The sequence below is a fragment of the Oryzias melastigma genome, linkage group LG8, assembly GCF_002922805.2.
Source record: "Oryzias melastigma strain HK-1 linkage group LG8, ASM292280v2, whole genome shotgun sequence".
In the NCBI taxonomy this organism is placed as follows: domain Eukaryota; kingdom Metazoa; phylum Chordata; class Actinopteri; order Beloniformes; family Adrianichthyidae; genus Oryzias; species Oryzias melastigma.
Window position 1 is genome coordinate 24,790,580 of NC_050519.1, and position 16,051 is coordinate 24,806,630.

The 16,051-nt window shown below is 41.1% G+C and overlaps 1 protein-coding gene across 8 annotated transcripts in view; it reads right to left on the minus strand.

The window, feature by feature from the left end:
• The window catches only part of caskin1 (CASK interacting protein 1), a 138,161-nt gene that overhangs the window by 48,399 nt on the left and 73,711 nt on the right, over positions 1 to 16,051 (minus strand). For 7 of the 8 annotated variants that reach the window (XM_024261124.2, XM_024261123.2, XM_024261121.2 and 4 more), the window contains exons 3-9: positions 14,362 to 14,459; positions 14,145 to 14,290; positions 9,914 to 10,009; positions 9,701 to 9,831; positions 7,848 to 7,956; positions 2,205 to 2,313; positions 89 to 183 (exon numbers count right to left, since the gene is read on the minus strand). In XM_024261124.2, the coding sequence (XP_024116892.1) occupies positions 89 to 183; positions 2,205 to 2,313; positions 7,848 to 7,956; positions 9,701 to 9,831; positions 9,914 to 10,009; positions 14,145 to 14,290; positions 14,362 to 14,459 (784 nt within the window). The remainder of the gene's footprint in view (positions 1 to 88; positions 184 to 2,204; positions 2,314 to 7,847; positions 7,957 to 9,700; positions 9,832 to 9,913; positions 10,010 to 14,144; positions 14,291 to 14,361; positions 14,460 to 16,051) is intronic. The other variant, XM_024261119.2, reaches the window with a different exon arrangement.

The following is a 16,051-nucleotide window of genomic DNA, read 5'->3' on the forward strand; positions in this document are numbered from 1 at the left end:
TAGATTCACAAAGTCTCATCTATCCCCTGACGTGCATGAAAACTCATGACTGAGCGCCCCGTTTGGGGATGGTGGGAGTGTGCGTTACCGTGATGACGTCTCCTGCTTTGATGTTGAGGCTGGTCAGGTCGTAGTTGTTACAATAATCCTTCAGAGCCCGAACCTGCAAAGCTGCTGATGCTTCTGAGACACAGGACAGCCAGTTAAACGGAGCACCAACACACTCCTGTAACAGTCAGTTTACTGAACTTCTGCTTAAAGAAACCAAAAAGGATCAAGTGACTGACTCCATCCTGGTTTCATTTAAGCAGAAGGTCTGCAGATTATCAGCAGGAAGATTTTTATAATGTTAGAACATCAGAAAAGGGCATACTAGGTTTCACAGTTGTGCTCGAAAGCTTTAATACCCTGAAATATATTATGATTTCTTGGTCATTTTTTATTAAAAATGAATGGACACACAAACTTTTTTTTCACTCATAGTTTTTTGGTTGGATAAAATTGTTAAAAATCTTTGTTGACCCTTTTTAAATCCTAATGACTAAAGGAACTTCCAAATGACCCTGTTGTAAAGTGAAGCTAAAGGAAAGCTAAAGAACTGTTGAAAGATCTACGGGAAAAGGTAACTGAAAACAGGAAAGGGATATATTAAGATGCCAGTCAGTAGTGTTCAAACTTTGATCAATAAGTGGAAAGTGAGGAGTTCTGTTGAAACCAAAACCCAATAACAAACATTTCTGCCAGAAACATCTTTAGGGATGCAACAGAAAAACCCACAAATTACTTAATCTGTCAACCAGGACTGTGAATTTTGGTGTTAACGTTTCAAGATGCTCAATAAGGAGAGACCTGAAGAAAAATGGGCCGAATGGTCGAGTCACCAGAAGGAAAATCTTTTTTGGGGCAAATGCCACAAAATAGCTCGCTTACAATACACCAAACAGCATGAAGACAACCCTCCGACCTTCTGGACCAAAGTCATTTGGAGTGATGAGACCCAGATTGAACTTTTTGGTCTCAACCAAAAACGCTACATTTGGAGAGGAGTCAACAAGACCTATGATGGAAATAACACTTTTCCTTCTGTGAAACACGGAGGCGGATCGCTGATGGTTTGGGATGTGTGACCTACAAAGATGAAGGAAATAAGATGAATGCAGGCCGTTATCAGACGACACTGGAGGAAAACTGTCCCTCTTCAGCTCAGAGGCTGTGGATGGGACACACTTGGATATTTCAACATGACAATGATCCAAAACACAAGGTCCAGCTGTCATTGGTTCCAACAGAACAAGGTGAAGGTTCTGGACTGTCCGTCTCTGTCTCCTGACCTCCGTATTATGACCTAGTCTGGGGAGATCTCAAAGAAAGACATTCCAAGAATTTAAAGGAACTCGAGGTTTTCTGCCAAGAAGAATGGACTGCTTTATTAGAGAAAATGAAGAAGTTCATCCACAACCACCACAAGAGACTATGAGCTGCTATTGATGCAAAAGGAGGAAATACAAAGGATTAAGAAATGGGGGATGTTAACTTTTGAACAGGGTCATTGGGAAAGTTTCGGTTATGATATATAAAGGGTAAACACTAACTGACAATAAATGGCTTCACTGAACATCTACCTATGAAAGGAAAAAAGTTATTTTGGTATCATTCATATTCAATGAAAAATGACAAAGAAATCAGAATTTCTTCCAGGGTATGTAAACTTATGATCACAACTCCACCAATTCATTTACTTATCCATCCATCCATCCATCTGTGTATCCATGGATCCATCCATCCATCCATCCATCTGTGTATCCATGGATCCATCCATCCATCCATCCATCCATCCATCCATCTGTATATCCATAGATCCATCCATCCATCCATCCATCCATCCATCCATCCATCCATCCATCTTTGTATCCATCCATCCATCCATCCATCCATCCATCCATCCATCCATCCATCCATCCATCCATCCATCCATCCATCCATCCATCCATCCATCCATCTGTGTATCCATAGATCTATCCATCCAACAATCTGTGCATCCATCCATCTATCAATTCATAGATTCATCCATCCATCCATCCATCCATCCATCTATCTGTGTATCCATAGATCCATACATCCATCAATCTGTGCATCCATCCATCTATCCATCAATAGATCCATCTATCCATCTATCCATCCATCCACCATTCCATATATCTTACCCCGCAGTAGTTGCTTGATCTCCCTGCTGGCTTGGGTTGCAGTGAACTGGTAGACAATGTCCAGTGCAGTCTGGCTGTAGGTGTTTCTTACAGTGGCATTGATTCCACTCTGTGATAAGGAAAAGCAGATTGATTTGTTCAGTCACTTTTTCTTATGAAAAATGACAGAAAAAACTCCTTAATTATTACAAAGATTCTGATTTAAACCTTCAGTTTAACTTAAAGGACAAATGGTTGTTGGAGAAGGGTTCAAACAGTAGAATAATGAAGGTCTGTAGTCTTAACGGAGCAGGACGTCACCGTGCTCCCAGGCGAGTGGTGATTCCCCATCATGACGTTAGCGGAATATAATCTTGATCTATTGAGGCTCTTCCGGTTAATTACAACCACGAACGCCGGAGAGCAACATCAGATTCAGTTCTCTGAAACCCAATGTGGGCTAAAGGAACAAAGATGAATTCAGTCCAAAAGCGCCTCCAGACAAAGACTCCCAGCTTTTCACAGTCGGAGGTCTAAATGACACAGTTAGTTCCTCCTACTGGAGGACATGCAGCCATTGAAACAAGTCCTTTCTCTTTGTGTTTTAAATTCTGCGGCTCTGCAGCATCTTTCACATTTGTTTTGCACATGTCACGTCACATGAACAGTTTTATAAGCAGGAAACAACATCAAATTCAGTTTTATTTAAGAGAATTTTCTCAAAAATAGTCCATTGCCTCTGGAAGTTATAATCCCATGATTTGCAGTTAGTTCTACATAACACTTAAATACTGTTAGACACAAGACCTTTAGTCATTTTCTGGGTCTGCACAGCTTTTCTCCAGAGGCAGAATAGTAAAAACATGAAAAATAACCCACGTTAATGTTCATTACATAAATTGAACACTGAGTTGGTTCTGAACTGTTGAGCAGCAACATGTTTTTACTGGAAAGTCAAAATGACTGTCCTTAATCTAATTATACACATATAACAGCCTCTATGGCACAACATCATTGATCGGTCATTGGCCACGAACGTCTGGATAGACATCAAAGTTCTAGAAAAATCTTTTCTTTTTTGTCTTTCATTGATAACTAACGTTTTTTTAGGTCTTTTTTTCAGACAAAGATATAGTTTATCTTTGCACGTCTTTATCAGCAGTGTATGGTGGGCGTGGCCTAGCTGTATCTCAATTCACTCATGACTCCCTAACACTGGGGTGGACAAAATATACAATGGCGACTAGGACTGGGAATCATTGGGTACCTTGATACGATGTCATACATGGCTCATGCGATACTGGGATAATTGGTGAAAATCATCTCTAATGACTCACATTATATAGAAGAACGCGTATTTTTAAAGAAAATATATTCCCATATATTTTTTATCTTCAACCCAATCATAGCAAACAACTTGTGTCTTATTTTGTGCAACTTATTTTCTGATCATTTCAACACCAGTTGAATGCAAAATTTCTCTAAATTTGTTTTTCCTTGAGGGATTTGAACCCATTGATGCAATTAGCTCTAAAATGAGAACAAAAGTCACAGTTTTAATATGAAAACTCCAAAGTGTATACATTTGGAATCAAAAATAAAGCATATTTTCCTCATATCCCTTGCTATCTATTTCTTAGATGAGATGGATTACCAAATCCCTTCATGCTCCTCGTCTGAAGCTCTTGTCAATTCTTAAAAGCCGTTTGCCTCGTTTCCACTGGTTATAGATTTCTTTGTAGTTGTTCCTTATTCCCTTCTTGTGTTTTATTTCTTCTTTCTTTGGTTTTTGTTTCTTCATTTTTCACGGCCCATCTTGGATCTTGGTAGTGTTCCAGTATCTGTTGGATCCATCCTCTTCATTGTCTGTCATGATCCTGGTCCGTTTTGCTGTTTGTGAGTTCTGATGACCGAAGCAGCTCCTGGTTTGTGTCTCTTTCATACTGTTATGTGATGCTGCTGTCTTCTCTGTGTTGTTTCTTCATGTCCAGAACAGTCCCTGTGTTTTCTGTTTGTTCCTGGTGGCTGTGCTCTGTGTTTTCTGCAGCGTGTAGAGAGGATCACTGAGTTCTTGTTTGATTTTTTCCAGTGTGTCATCTTTTCCATCCTGGTTTGCTGCTGTTCTGGCTGCTGTTTGTTCCAGAACTTCCAAAAAAAAGCTGCTTATTATAGTCCATGAATGATTTTCCATTGTGAAACCTTCCTTTGTCTGTATATGTTTTGAAGCTGAGAATGTGGATGTGGCATAGTCACTATGAGATATACTGTTAGATGTGTGAATTATTTGAGGGTCTTGACTGTTTTTTTCTGAACAGCTGACATCTATCAGTGACATCACGACATTCAGCTGTTCTGGTATTGAGTTCTGTTTGTCCCAGCATGGATATTACCGTTTCTACCAGGTTCTTTGACTGATCTGATGTGACTGATTGTTCATAGTGGGACGTAGGGATGCACATTTTTTATAGATTGTGGGCGTACCATGTATTCAAGTCTTATCTTGAATTTATCCAAGAATGTGACACTATGAGGTAACATTCATGCCGTCACCAACTCGGGATGCTTGTCTCCAAGTACCATGACCAGAGAGAGGGGGCGTGGTCACTTGAATAGCTCTAACAGGTTTTTCTGGAGGGCCGTCACCCTAATGCAACAGTCACAAACAGGACCTTTAAGATTTCATGTTGGTGTCCAATTTGTTTGAAAATTGATCGTGTGGTCATGAATGTAGACAGATACAAAATCGCTTTTTATATACTTCCGGGCTACTTGGCGTTTGGCGGCACTGGCGTTCCATTCTCTATTCTCATTACTTCTGCTCCCCTCTATTCTTTATTTATCTAGCTTTCTGTGCTTCAGTTTGGTGCAGTGCGATTCACGTGTTGTTCCACTTTCCCACTCCCCTCTGGGGAGATTCCAGGTGGATCACTTGTGCTTCTGTTCTTGGCTGTGGACCACGCCTCTGGCTCATCTTAGATGTGGACCTCCCCCCACCTGTCCCCCAGTTCTATATAGATTAATACAATTCAAATATGTGATTGTAAGCTAATTCCTCTTTAATAGTCCTGGTAGATTGTCTGTCTGTCCTGGGAGAGGATTTCTCCTTCATGTGGACATCCTTGAAGATTCTTTTTTTTTCTGGAATCAGGTTTTTCAGGAGATTTTCCTTACTGAGCAAGAGGGTCTAAGTACAGGGATAACCAGTTTATTTATTCTCTTTAGTTTAGCATTCAGCTATTGTTTATAGTTTGTGACCAACCCTCAGTAATGTTACTGGCATGAAGCCCAAAGAGGCAATTCTTCTGTGATATTAGGCTATATAAATAAAATGACATGGACGGTCGCCGTCTACAGACATTTACACAACATCCAGTCAGAGCTGCTATCGATTCTGGCTGCTCTGTGGCCGCCCAGCTGTCACCCATTTTTGTAATGGCGTCATCCCTTCCTGTCACTAGACCGCCACTGAAAAAAATGGGCGCGGGTCGCCAACTTTGAGAGAAAAATTGCCGTATAATTTGAGCTTTTTCTAAAAAACCTCTGCAGCCACTGCACCGCGTGCAAGAATACGACTGCTGCGTCCCGGTTACAAATGCTGCTGCACGGCCACCTACCGATTTTTCTGAAAAACTTGCTTTTAGGTCGCCACGTAGTGGCATTTTAGTTTACAGCCACCCTACGAAGGAAGCTTATTTAAGGATCTTGTTCTTTGGGTCATGACCCAGAGCTCATGACCACAGGGGAGTACGGAAACGAGGATCAACCATTAAATTGAGAGCTTTGCTTTCTGGCTCAGCTTTCTCCTCACCACAACGGACCAAAAACAGTGACCGCAAAACCAATCTGCCTGTCGATCTCACGCTTTGATCTTGTGACACTCGTGAACAAGACCCAGAGATATTTTAAGTCCTCCACCTGACCCTGGGCTTACACCGCCAGCGCCATGGCTCCGTTGTGTGCGCCGTAGTCTTTTCGTAACATTAAAAGTGAGAGAGAAACTTCCACTGCAGGCGTTCACGTCCTGCGTCTGCGGACTGACCTCTGCGTCGCTGCGAATCCGTTTTGTTTGGTTCAAATTTTGACGGACGCCGCAGCTGATCGTCATCACTTTCTGTGAAGGTGGGGTTATTCACGACTTAAACCGAAAACCACGCGAGTGAATTTAAAGTGCATCCAGTATATTTTCAAAATAAAATAAACTTTCTGCTGAACTCGCCGGTTTCAGCGTGTCGTAAACATTACGTAATTTACGTGTTACTCAAAGTGTGTTGCAGCACAGTGTTGTCATTCATAACCATGGACAATGAGAAGCTGATCATAGAGATCCAGCACTACTCTGTCTGGGCTGAGCTTTCACAGGCTGTGGCTGGATCAGAGGCCGGTGTAAGCCATCGGCTGTAGCTAGTCCACTCCCTCAACGCAACGGAGCCGTGGCCCTGGCGGTGTAAGCCCGGGGTGAGGCAGAAGCACTCCACCCACCGCAGGGGTCTGCAACCTTCCACACTTACTGAGCCGTTTAGGTTAGTTTTTCACAGACCAAAACCCAGCAGGAGCCACAAAGGCTCACTTCATCCTTTAGAAAAATAAGACATGGATTAGTAATTATGTCAATTATGATATGATAAATACAAATTAACTTCTTTTGAATGAATAAAACATAAATATATAGAGAACATACCCCTTTTTCAAAATATGAAACAGTTTATAACTTTTGACAGAGGTTCACATGATTTCCTTTCAAAGTAAAAGACACCTTGCATCATACAGAATCAGGTCAACGCTGCCAATGAAGCAGCAGGTGGTGTAACGTCAGCAGTGATTAAAAAAAAATAAAAAAAACGTTTATTTTACCATTTGTGGTAGATCTCTGCCAGAAATACTTGAATCCAGCTCAAAAAATAAATGGGAATCAACTATGACACTCCACCCATTAAGTGCACTAAAATATTCTTAAAAAATAGAAAATCTGTCTTATAATCGAGTTTGCATTAATTCTGGTTGTGCTTTCTGACTTCCAATTGATTTTCCATGGTGCACGGCACACAGAAACCTGATGTCTAAAATGTTTTAGCTAAGTAACGTTAGTTTTTAAACACTAAAAACTTTTTTTTTCTTTAACCAGAGAGCCACAATGGGTAAAAGCCACATGTGGCTCTGGAGCTGCAGGTTGCTGACCCCTGACCCACAGAGAGAGGGCAATGTACCTTTCTCAAACCTCAGATTTAGCGGTTCTGACCCTCATCCCAACGGCTTCACACTCGGCCGCAATGCATGCTGGAGGTTGTGGCTCGATGAAGCCAACAGGACAACATCATCTGGGATTAAATAATTACTCAGTATTCTTCAGTATTGATGATTATTACAATCTTAAAGCTGAGTTTTTTTCCTGTCTTTTCTTCGTGATAGAAACAAACTTTAGGATTTAGTTAAATAATTTAAAAATGAGTGCTGCTCTCACCATAGAGGTACAGGAGGCTACACTACAAACCGGTTTAGAAAGTTCCTGATTCTTTGCAGCAATGAATAAAACATTTCAATAACTTTTATAATTTTTCTGCAGTAATATTGTGATAAATTGGCTTTTTATTTTCAGAACTTCCTTTAGTAAAGTTCTGCGTTGATGATTTTTTACTTAAAAAAATGCATAGTGACATTTCCACTCACCTCCAGCAGGAGTCTCACTACCTCCGTCTTTCCACAGAGAGCAGCTTCATGCAGGGCAGTTCCCGCTTTAGTCTGCCTGTTGATGTCGATGCCAGCCTGGATCAGGAGTCTGGAAGAGAAAAGCAGAAGGAGACACAAACACATCAGGAAGTTTGTTTGTAAGGAATTAGTTTTTAATCCAGTAGGTATTTCCAAGTATATTTAATATTGGAGACTTTGACAAACCTGTAAAATATTCAATGTTCTAAACATTTTAATAAACAATGAAGTGACTAATATGATGGGATTTTATGGTAATGAGAGCTGAACCTGTTGGCTCTACAGAGAAGTGTCGGAAAGGAGGAGCCGGTCGTCTCTGCTGCATTCACTTTTGAGGGAGAATTTGGAGCAAAATAAAGTAAAAAAGCTGCTAAGCGTGTTTAAAATATGGTTTTGTGAGAGTCTGTGTGTGTGTCTGTTTGTGTGTTCTCCACGGACAGTTGGTCATGGCTAATGAGCATCGTTTATCAGCGTCACGCTCTGCTCCATCGACCATGACCGGCTTCATTCCTCCCTCTTCTCTTTATCACTTCATCACTGCTCCTCACTTTGCTGCTCACTTACCAACACCTGCATGAATGACAGAGGTTGAACAGGTGGGATCTTTTGTTCTGAGGTTTTGTTGTCAATGCAGCAGCGGCATGATGATGTTTGGATCAGGTTGGGTCGAGCTGAGCGTCGGATGGATGTGAAAGGTGTCGGCTTTCTGGGGTCACTGGCTTTCTTCACGGCTGGACCTCCTTCTATCCAACTACTTTTACAGCTCCTCTATGGCGCTGAATTTCTGCCAGAAGTCCCTCACGAGCGTATATCAAACTCCATGCGTGCTATGATCCTTCCACAGGCAGAATTCTGCCTCCATGAGCGCTCCTGTAGTCCTATACCCTCGTGGAACCACTCCTGTCCACTCGTGGAGGCATTCCTGCGCCAAACAACTCTTGTCAGAGTTCATGTAAAAAAACTAAATGGAATCCTGCGTGTGATTGGCCACTTTTCTATTGGCCCGCCCTGTTTCTGTTGCTAGGGTAATACTGACACCATAACTGGAAAAATAAAGTAAATGAAAAAAAATGAAAATGACTATTTCATATAATGATCATTTTTTGAAGTATTATAGAGAAACAGATACATTCTTTGTATTCCCATTAAAGTATTAAATTGAAAATGGTGCACTCCACTCCACCCTCAATGAATGTTTAAATTCATTTTCTAAGAGTTCCTCTTTTTGTGTTTTCCGACCACATGACTGAAGACTTTTCTTAGAAAATTATTTGAAACATTTATCGTGTGTTTGCTTGATTTTTTATTTTTTAAAAATGGGTACCTAAAAATGATTTCTTTTTCTACAGTAAATTAGAAATTGATAAATAAATAAAGCAGAATGAATACTTTCACAGGCGAGCAGTAGAGGACACAGGAGTGTAAGAATACTCCCACGAGCGTGCAGAAAAGCTTTCACCAGCACGCAGGATGAGGAGCGGGACTGGAGACCGTCCTGCGCCTGTGGAACGTTCCTGGCGTGCGTGGAGTTTGATATACACTTGTGAGAGACTTTTGACAGACATTTAACAGCATACTCCTCTGGGATGAGGTCACAGCCTCCTCCCAGTCAGATGTGCCTGACATCTCATGGCATTCCAGACCGATTCCCAAACTGCCTCAAATGGCTCCTCTAGTGGAGGAGAACTCTGCAGCATTTCTCTGAGGAGGTGTCAGCCACTCTCATCAACAAAGCAGATTGATGAGTGTGGCGTCAGAATATAATCCCACCCAGATTATGATGTTTAATCCCAGATGGTGTATTACAGATGTACCTGATGATGTCTATGTGTCCGTTCTTCGCAGCCAGGTGTAAAGGGGACGTGCCGTTGGGGTCTGTGGTGTCTCCTTTTTTAGGCTCCAGCAAAGCAGCGCACATATTACTGGACAGCAGCAGCTGGACCACCTGCAGGCGCATGAAACCATCAGAACTTTTCAGCACTAGTGTCCCAAGATGAATGGTGAAGAAAAAAGAGCCGCCTTGTTACCCCAACTCTGCCAAACTCGCAGGCCAGGTCCAGAGGAGTCTTCCCTGCATTGTCCACGATGCACGGGTTGGACTGGTGCTGAAGCAGCATCTCAGACTGGAGTCAGGGAACACAAGTGGAAAAAGATCAGAGCAGGGGTGTCTAACTCTGTCGCACAGGGGGCCAAAATCCAAAACACACCTAAGGTCGTGGGCCAAAACAGATAAACATTTATTGAACACTCTAAAACTAAACATTTCAAACTTTAATACTGTAACTTTTTAACATAATTATGAACTAGATATACAGCATTACCTGTGATAATGCTACTGTGAATGCTGTAAGCTGAATTTGGCTGTTGACGATGATAGTGCTGATAGATGAAGATGATACCTGAAATCACTGAAGCTGATAGCCAGCTAAAATATTGGCTAAATGCCAAATTAGCCTAAAAAAAACTTTAAAAAAATGCTTAGCCAAAACAGCATGCAGCTGAAAAAATAGCTAAACTTCAAAACAGCCTAAAAACAAAAAAAAATCCTAAATTAGTTAAAACAGCTAATGTTTGATTGCGGGTTCAATTCCCGCCTTGCCCTCCCATGTGTCGAAGTGTCCTTGGGCAAGACACTGAACCCCACATTGCCTCTGGTGGGAGGTGCAGCGGAGCCGCCAACAGTGTGCGAATGAGTGAATGTGACTGTAAAGCGCTTTGAGTCTTCGAGGAAGGTAGAAAAGCGCTTTATAAGTTTACGTCATTTACCATTGGTCCAGCATGCACTACAGCAGCTGTCTGTCAAACAGTGACCTAAACTGACCTCAGACCAGGCAAACTGGTTTAGAGGAAGAGACAAACGTGTTTGAGGAGCTGCACACAAACGGCTTTCACTGGATTTAACAGCAGCTGATGTTTGGAACATAAAACAGTCGAGAGCTTCAACAAAGCCAGAGGAGCTTATGTAACCGCTCTTCCTTTCAGAGCTGATTCCATACAGACTCTTTTCAGAGCTCTGTGGTTGTTGCCAATCTCTGCAGGACACATCATCCCTGAACCCAGCCCCGCCCCCAAAAGCTCCTAAAACACGCCCACTTCAGAGTCCTGTCAATCAAAGACCACCCCACGGGTTAAAAATAGTAAAAATGTTTCAACCACAACATTTTCCCCTCATTACAGACAAAAGTGGTTTCTGAAACCAGACCACGAGAATTGTTGTTGTGACATAAGGGAGGTTTTTAGAGAGAGTAAGTGTCCCAAGAGGTTAAAAAGTGTTTCAATAGGCTTCCTTCTGGAAGCTGGGGGGCGTGACTAAACTGGAAGTCTTCTTACCTACTACTACTGATGATATCGACTGTTTGGGGAAATATTTGCAGAAAGCAACATTTGGATTTCTCAAAGCCAAAGTTTCACATGAACAGATAATCTCAGCTTCTACCAGAGATAGTTTGAAACTCAGACTTGAGTCACTCTGGAGTTTCCCATTAAGAAACTTAAGACATGATTTCAAACTACTAGACCTTAAGACTTAGAATGGAATTCTGATCTTGAGAATGTGTAAAAAAAAAAAAACTTTTTTTTTTATCTAAGTCAAGTTTTAAAATTAAGTCTCTCTTTTGAAAGCTTTTGCATTGAGAAACATTGACCTTTTTTGTGTCCGTTCAAGCAGTTTAAAAAAAGTCTAATATGGCTGGGATAGGCTCCAGCAACCTCAGGACCCAAAAAGGGATTATAGTGAATGAAAAACAAGATTGAAATTTTGAAAAGCAGGCGTTGTAAATTAAGAAAAAAAAATGAAAATTTGAAAGCAGCTTTAAACTCAAAAATACATAAAGAAAACTTGAAGGAATTATTGAAAAAATAAAAATGAAAATTTGAAAAAAAAATGTTAAATTAAAGCTGAACTAAAGCTTAAGCTGGTTTTGAAAATGCATCAATGTTTTATAACTTGACTTGAAATGAAAATTCATCGGGACTGACTTGGACTTGCAAAGAGACTTGAGAGCATGTCAGGGTTTTCCAACCCACCTGGAGATCTGAACAATGTCCAAATTCAATTGCATTAAAATATGATTCTGAGAGTAAATTTGTGACTTAAATAAACATTTTTGCATTTTAGAAATGATTTTGTGGGAAATTAGAAAAGATTTGACGTCTTAAAACGTTGTTCAGCAGTAGATTTTTCTGATCAAACTTTGAACTTTAATTGTCATCCCTAAAATTTTGGCTACTTTAATGTACCAACATTTGTTAAAAATATACATAAAAGTGCTTTATGTAGGGTTTTATTCCACCATTAGTTATTTTGTGGCCCTTCAGCTGCAACAGTTGCTGCTGATTTCCCAGCCTGGAGATAATAGAGATCGGAGAATGTGAGATTATTTTTCCAGATGATTTAAATTGTAACTACAAAAGTTGAATTACCTGGAATAGTGTTAGCGTCAATGCTTTTTGCTGAAAGTAGTTGCTGAAGATGCTGAAGCAATTGACTTAAATTGTTGAAGGGATTTGCTGAAAATGGAAAAGCTATTTGCAAAATGTTGAATTTGCTAAAAGACTGAAATGTAATTTATGAACTATGAAAGAGCGTTGAAGTTGATTATAATTTCTGACAAATTTTGTAGTAAAATTGCTTTGAAATCCCTAATACATGCAAATTTTGCAAAGATATTCAGCGTGTAGCTTAAGTAAGAGCTAAACCCCAAATTAGCATAAGAAAACCTTAGTAGATGCCAAATTAGCGAAAAAAGCTAGCTCGTTGCTTAAATACTAAAAAAAAACCCTCCAAAATAAACAAAAATTCCATAGAATAAATAAAAAAACAAAAATAGTCAAAAATGTTAGCTTGGTGCTGAAATGGAAGCTGAACTCTAAATTAGTTTAAAAAAGAAAAACTCTTCCAAATGAGTCAGTATGTTGCTAAAATATGAGCTAAATTCCATTTTTTTGGAAAATAACTATAAAAGATGAAAACATACCCCATAATATATTTAAAGGTTTGTTGCTAATCTACTTGAAAATTAAGAAATTTGAAGACGTTCTCATTCATTTCCTGTGGGGTATGTTTTACTCAATGTTTCAAAAACTATAAAGTTTATAAATACCAAAAATGCAAGCAGTAATGTCCTAAACAAGCTAAATGTTTTAATACCAAGATAGCTGAAATCACTGAAACTGAGCTTTTACGTGCTGAAAAACATACAGAAAGGAGCAGGACAATCACTATAGTGTGAATGCTTACTAAACATTCACACTATTATTAATCTCCATTCACTAGAGTTTACTCTATTCTGGTGTCTTTAGCTTTTCTCTTTTGGATATTAGTCACATCTTCTTCCTGGATTTTAAAAAGTGAGTTATTTTTCAACCTTCGCTCCTCTTCAGTTCATTTTTCCTCATTTGTCCTCACACATTAGAAGCTGCAGCCGTTTCAGCCCCGGCGTGAAGCTCTGCATTAATCATGTTTATTTAATTAAGAGATGCAACGGCTCCGCGACAGCAGGAAGTAGCTGCTGTACGGAGTCTGCTGGATTTCTCTGTGGTCTTTGACAGGCCTGCACTGCAGAGCTTCCCACAATGCTTTGCTTCGGCGTCTTTTGTTCCTGCTTCATGTTTTTAGCACAGAAAAAATGTGAGTCCTTGTTAACAATGACTGGGAAAACAAAGCTCAGTGAGGCGTATTATTAGACAAGAATGAAAGGTGGGATTTCCGAACAACAGCTGCAGCACAGCTGTTATTAATAACACCTGAGCGGCTCTGATGAAGCACAGAAAGAACTGACACTATCAGCTCAGTGTTGTCTAAATCCAGTCACTCAGCCTGCAGGCATGCAAATACAAATCTGCAAAAAAACGTATTTTATTTTTATTATTTATTTTATTTTTCTCATTATTTTGACAAGTATTTAAACCATTTTGTTCTAAAAAAATAAATACTGTCAGACAAATGAGTATTTGAACATGCTGTGGTTTTGCAAGTTCTCCCGCTTCCCCATGTATCTGAATGGCGGACGCTTTCAGCGGTACTTCTGTGTCTCTGTGACCCAGTTTGAGGACTTGCTGTCCGAGGAAAAAATAAAAACAAAAATAATAATGTCTCAATGCAAAGAAGAAGAATATCATAATGTCGAGGAGGAGAATGATTAGATTCTCCTCCATACCTTGATTTGGACTGCATTTCTTCTTCTGCATTGCTGTCAGTAACCGTAGATTTTGGGGGTTTTGTGAGTTTGATGAAGTGCAGGATCTGCCGTCACTCACCACATCATAGTGGCCGTGCTGGGCCGACAGGTGCAACGGGATCTGCCCCTCATCTGATTGGCCGTTGACAGATGAGCCCGACTTCAGCAGCATCTTCATAGGCTCCGCCTTCCCCTGCCAGGCCGCATAGTGCAGCGGCCGCATGCCTACACGACAGGGGGAGCTCGGTCAACACACCCCAGTGCTATCAAGTGTCTCTCTCTGGAGGTCAGCTCACCTTTCTGGTCTCGGATGTCCACGGCGGCCTGAGACTCCAGCAGGATGGAGATGAGCTCCAGGTTCCCGTTGAGAGCCGCATGATGCAGCGGAGAAAACCTGCAGCACAAACCCACAGTGTTCAGGACTCCAGCACTGCATGCAACAGCTGCACTGAATCCATGCATGACTCTGAAAGTGGTAGGAGAAGTGCCGGGCGAAAAAGAATCCTCAATCATGACATAGATTATTTTAGATCACACTAACGGTATATACCACAATAAGGATATATATTATTTTATTTCTTTATTTTAACTTGCCTTGTCCAACAGCTGAGCAAACAGATATGAGTGACAGCCTCTTGTGTTAGACAGATTTTACTGTCACAACAGGGGTTTAGTGAGTATAAACCCCTGTTGTATTTTATGCTGAACTTCATTTATATTGATTATGTATGTAACTTTTTTTTGTTTTCTGTTGGACTGGACAGAAAAGAAGAAGAAGAAGGGTGGGAGCACAAAAGAAAGGTAAAAGAGGGGAGTTTAGAGAAAAAAAGAAGATGGTAACAGAGGGTAACAACATCCTAAAACAATCAGGTATAAATATTAATCTGGAATGGGCGGGGCCTGTCTACACACACACTACTTAGATATTAACATACCTGTTGGCTAAAATAGTCTTCACATATAAACTAGTCATAATGTACACAATAAAACTGCAGTTCACACACACTTCTGCATACAAACCCACACATGTAAAGGTTTCATTCTGTCACACATACTATTAGTGCTAAGGTGAGCTGACACCTTGCTCAGGTGAGTGTTTATATTTTGCTGAGGTGGATGATGATGGAATGTACAAAGGGGAAGAGTGCCCAGCAGTCCCCACACCAAGACTCCCGCCGGAGCAGCAGCAGCAGCCAGAACCCCCCAACACCTGCCACTGGGGCCACGGAGAGAATCCGCCAGCCCGGCAATCGCGCCAAGCACCCAGACCAGGGCAAGCGGGACCACCGCAGAGGCCCCCTACGCCAGAGAGTGGGAAGGCACACAGGCATAGAGAGCGCCCCACCCAAGGTACGAGACCCAGCCACCCCCGCCCAGAAGTGGGACTCCTAAGTGAAGCGAGGGGCCCAGAAGAGTGTTGTAAACAATGTCCGACCAAGTTCACCCACTGATGGTGTTTTTAGAGAGGCCCGGTTCTCGAGAGCAAGGACCAGAACCCGAACCACCAAGACCTGGACACCCCCAGGCTCTGATGTAGTTTGATCCCCTGGTCTAGATCTTAAATCTCGGGGATCCCACTCCCCGCATGGAGAGGAGGCCGCCGGGCCCAGGAGACCAGCACCCAAGAGACAAGACCACTGGCCCAAATTAATGAATGATTTTTCTCTGACTTGATTTTTTTCAAGTAAGATGTAACTGAGTGGTTACAAATAAGAAAAAAATTAAAGACCACAACAGCTTTTGTTTAGCAATAAAACCGAGCAAATAAAAAACAATAGAAATGATAGAAGAGAAATGGTACAATAGACACGATATAAGGATCAGACATATCACCCAGCACTAAGACACTCATTTCATTAAGCTGCTCTGTGGACTCGCCCCACCCTGAAGGAGAAGTCCCCCCCAGAATGACAGTAGAGGGATTTTCAGAGACAGAATTATATTATATTATATATTATATAGTGTATTATATATATAATACACTTT